Source organism: Chiloscyllium plagiosum, unplaced genomic scaffold (genome assembly GCF_004010195.1).
Source record: "Chiloscyllium plagiosum isolate BGI_BamShark_2017 unplaced genomic scaffold, ASM401019v2 scaf_10873, whole genome shotgun sequence".
NCBI classification, from domain to species: Eukaryota; Metazoa; Chordata; class Chondrichthyes; order Orectolobiformes; family Hemiscylliidae; genus Chiloscyllium; species Chiloscyllium plagiosum.
The window spans coordinates 71,041-75,507 of record NW_025215300.1 but is presented as its reverse complement, the minus strand read 5'-3'; the positions used below and the strand labels follow the sequence as shown (position 1 = coordinate 75,507).

The following is a 4,467-nucleotide window of genomic DNA, read 5'->3' as shown; positions in this document are numbered from 1 at the left end:
TATGGAATGAGCTGCCAGAGGAAGTGGTGGAGGCTGGTACAATTGCAACATTTAAGAGGCATTTGGATGGGTATATGAATAGGAAGGGTTTGGAGGGATATGGACCGGGTGCTGGCAGGTGGGACTAGATTGGGTTGGGATACCTGGGTCGTCATGGACGGGTTGGACCGAAGGGTCTGTTTCCATGCTGTACATCTCCATGACTCTATAACAGCGGGGAAGAAGCTCTTGTCGAATCTGTTGGCACGTGATTTCAAACTTTGTAATTCCTGGCCTGATGGAAGAGAGTGTAACCGGCGTGGGAGGGATCTCCGAGGCCATAGGAAGGATGGTCCCAGTCAGTGGGTGGCCTGCAGAGCGGACTGAGCTGCGTTCACAACTCCCTTCCAGTCTTTCTTCTGATCCAGTTCCCGTACCCAAGCCACGTTGCGTCCGGGTGGAATGTTCCCCACGTGTGGTAGTGCATCTGTGTAAAAAACAAAAAAAAAATCGACAGGATTCCTTTTGAAAGGTAAGGTCTGTCGCTGGGAGGTACCAGGCTGAGGGTGAGCTGCTCACTGTGGAATAGGAGCGGGTGGCTGGCCGATCGATCCGCGTCCGGGTGGGTGGGGCCGCACGCTGCGTTTACGTCGAGCCGGTTGTAACTGGAATGAGGCAGCGTTCACCGTTTTACCCCCCCCTGTCGGTCTCTTGACTTTCAGAACGGCTTTGACTACCTGCTCACCTACAGCGACGACCCCCAGACAGTGTTCCCTCGCTATTGCGTCAGTTGGATGGTGTCCAGCGGTAAGCTGACGGGCCGGCCGCGGCACGGGTCACCCATTCCCGGAGAAGCCGTGTTCCCTCCCCATGCGCGGGAGCGCTGTCTCTGGGTGGTGGGTTGGGGGTGGGGGGGGGAGGTGATGGCGTTGTGCAGTATCCCAGCTCCCTGTTTTCCCCCCCAAACATTCTGGTCAGTGGGCGTCATGCCAGCGCGGTGTTGACCACACTCTCACAGTCAAGGTCGTGTCTGTCTCCCCTCATTGTCGTCATGAGATTTGGAGGGTTGTGGGGGGGGGGGGGGGGGGTGTCCTCCATCCATTTGCTGGTAGCCTGCCCAACAACAAAACCCTTTGTGCCTGAATTCGAATTAGAATTGGAATCGCCTCCAGTGTGGAAACAGGCCCTTCGGTTTCCACAAGTCCACACCACCCCTCTGAAGAGTATCCCACCCAGACCCATTACCCCTGACTAATGCACCTAACATGCACATCCCTGAGCACTATGGGTAATTTAGCACGGCCAATCCACCCTAACCTGCACATCCCTGAGCACTATGGGTAATTCAGCACGGCCAATCCACCCTAACTTGCACATCCCTGAGCACTATTAGTAATTTAGCGTGGCCAATCCTCACTAACCTGCACATCCCTGAGCACTATGGGTAATTTAGCACAGCCAATCCACCCTAACCTGCACATCGCTGGATTGTGGGGGGAAACCCACACAGACATGGTGGGGGTGGGGCACCGTGGGCCGACGGGATACTTGTGGGTGAGATGCCAGAAACCACGCCCGCTGTTGGAAATTGCCGTAGCGACCCGGCAGGTGTGTGGAGCTGGACGTTTCGAGTCCCACCCTTCAGTCGGAGGCGAGGAACCTCTGCTTTCCCTCGCTGCCGGACCTGCCGAGGCAATCTCCCTGCGTCTCTCTTCTTGTGGGTTTCTCCGATCTCCAGCCCCCCTCTGCAGTCCTCTGTTGTCAGAGTGTGGGCAAACAAGCAAGCCGGAAAACAATCCTGGGGGTGGGGGGAGAGTTCGTGTTTTACAATCTTTCTTTAATTTGGATAAATGCATGGTATTGCTGGACTTGGACAATTAGACGTAGAGCGCTGGGGAGGGTTGGAGAACCGAGACACCTGGGGAAGGGGGGTTCAGGTACATCATTCTTTGAAGCCGGTGCCATAGGTAGACAGGGTGGTTAAGAAGACGTTAAGCATGCTTGCCTTCATTGCTCAGACCTTTGAGCACAGGCGTTGGGACGACATGTTGAGTTTGTACAGGACATTTGCCAGTCTCCTCCTGGAGCCCTGTGTCCTGTTGGGGTTGTACAGGAAATTGGCGAGGTCCTGTTCTGTTCACCCAGAGGTTTGTAAACGCTCCATCGCTGAATTTGTGTCGAGCTGGGAGGGACAGGATGTTGTATTCCCCAGGAGAATGGAGTAGGAGGGTGGTTTTGAAACCCGAGGTAATACCGAACAGAGAGCAGGCTCGACGGGCTGAGCGGTCTCCCTTTGTTCGTCGTTTTCTTGAGAGAGGTGGTTCCCCCGCTCAGGCCCAGTGTGACACTGAAGCGACAAGCCTTCGGTCCCGCAGCACTGATGCTCAGCTCAGTCGCAATCTCACAAGGTCGGGTGCCTAATCTAGCAGCTCGGGCCCTTCTGAATCTCTGTTCCTGCCTTTTGTTGGGGTTGTACAGGACATTGGCGAGGTACTTTCTGGAGCCCTGTGTCCTGTTCTGTTCACCCAGAGGTTTGTAAACGCTCCATCGCTGAATTTGTGTCGAGCTGGGAGGGACAGGATGTTGTATTCCCCAGGAGAATGGAGTAGGAGGGTGGTTTTGAAACCCGAGGTAATACCGAACAGAGAGCAGGCTCGACGGGCTGAGCGGTCTCCCTTTGTTCGTCGTTTTCTTGAGAGAGGTGGTTCCCCCGCTCAGGCCCAGTGTGACACTGAAGCGACAAGCCTTCGGTCCCGCAGCACTGATGCTCAGCTCAGTCGCAATCTCACAAGGTCGGGTGCCTAATCTAGCAGCTCGGGCCCTTCTGAATCTCTGTTCCTGCCTTTTAGGATGGGGATGCTGTTTGCCATTTTTATAAACGACCTGGATGAGGGCGAAGAAGGGTAGCTTAGTAAATTTGCGGATGACACTAAGGTCGAGAGACATAAGACAATCAGACGGTTCGATAGGGTGGACAGTGAGAGCCTTTTCCCTCAGTTGGTGATGGCTAACACGAGGGGACATAGCTTTAAATTGAGGGGGTGATAGATACAGGACAGATGTCAGAGGTAGTGTCTTTACTCAGAGAGTAGTAGGGGCATGGAACATCCTGCCACCAACACTTGCCAACTTTAAGGGCATTGAAATGGTCATTGGGTGAATATATGGATCATAATGGAACAGTGTTGGGTAGATGGGCTTCAGATTGGCTCCACAGGTTGGCGCAGCATCGAGGGCCTGGACTGCGCTGTAACGTTCTGTGTTCTGGCAGGTCACTCCAGCTGGCACAGTCTGCCTGTGCTTTGTCCCGGTGCCCCAGAAAGGCAGGCGGGGCCTCCATAGGGTGCCCAGCCTGTTGTGGGGGAGCGATCCGGTGGAGGGAACTCGGACGAGGGAGGACGTAAACTCTTGAGGGAGAGGGCCAGCGTGGAGTCCGATGGGCTGATTGGCCTCTCCCTGCGCCGTGCCCCCCCCCCCCCCCCCCCCCACCAGTACACGTTGGGGGGATAGTGCCGCGCCCTCCGCAGTGGCGTTCTGACATGGGTGATCCTTTCTGTGTGTACACAGGCATGCCCGACTTCCTGGAGAAACTGCACACAGCCGCCGTCCGGGCGAGGAACATGGAAATCAAGGTGAAAGACTACATCAGCGGCCGGACCCCCGAGAGCCCAGACTCCAAGCAACTGACGAACACTGACAGGCAGGAGAAAAACTGCAGCTCCCAGCAGATGGACTACGCCTAGGGGTTCCTGCCTCCACTGTGGGGGAGGGGGGGTGCTGGATGCCTGGGGAGAGGGGAGGGGAGGGGGGGTGGAGGTGAAGAGGTGGGGAAGGGTTCCAAGGGTCAGAGCCCGCCCCTCCAGGATTTTACAGGGCTGCCTCCCGGGGGAGAATTGCACCTGTGTTTCTGGGAAAGGCCATCAGGAGGCGCCAGCCAGCTGGAGGGGTTGGGGGGGTGGTGTGGGTGAAGGCTGCCAAGAGTCGCGTTTGTCCACAAAGCTTGAAGAATTAAAGCTAAAAACAACACCCACCTCTCTCCGCACTAACCGGCGCGCTGCTTCTGTCATCGACGAGTCCAGCCGAGATCCCAGGTTGAGTCCGCGGTCGGCAAACTTGAATTTTTCCGGAATTGTCTCCGAGTGGGTTTGAGGGGGACGGGTGTGGCAAGAGTGAAGCACTTCATTGCAATGTGAAGTTTTTGCGTTTTTATTTCGTACACGCAGCATCCTTCTCTCTCTCTCTGTCTCTCTCTTTCCTCTGTCTCTCTCTCTCTCTCTTCCTCTCTCTCTCTGGACTGCAGCCCCCCTCCAGACATACACACTCTCTCTCTCTCTCTATCTCGGTCTATCTCCACTTCGTATGCTTCTCTCTATGCCCTCCTTGCCTTTCCCTTGGTAACTGCAAGCATGGACTAGGCATTACCTCGACTGGACTCTCAGGGGCAACCCCCTTTGTGCTAGGTCAGCAGGAGGACATACCATTGGTGAA

The 4,467-nt window shown here is 55.7% G+C and overlaps 1 protein-coding gene across 1 annotated transcript in view; it reads left to right on the top strand.

Annotated features, from left to right (window-relative positions):
- Positions 1 to 4,264, top strand: part of stard7 (StAR-related lipid transfer (START) domain containing 7) — a gene marked incomplete at its 5' end in the record, with an annotated part of 13,874 nt that extends 9,610 nt beyond the window's left edge. The window contains 2 exons of the mRNA XM_043686792.1: positions 702 to 786; positions 3,547 to 4,264. Of these exons, the coding sequence (XP_043542727.1) occupies positions 702 to 786; positions 3,547 to 3,722 (261 nt within the window). The remainder of the gene's footprint in view (positions 1 to 701; positions 787 to 3,546) is intronic.
- Positions 4,265 to 4,467: the final 203 nt, after the last annotated feature.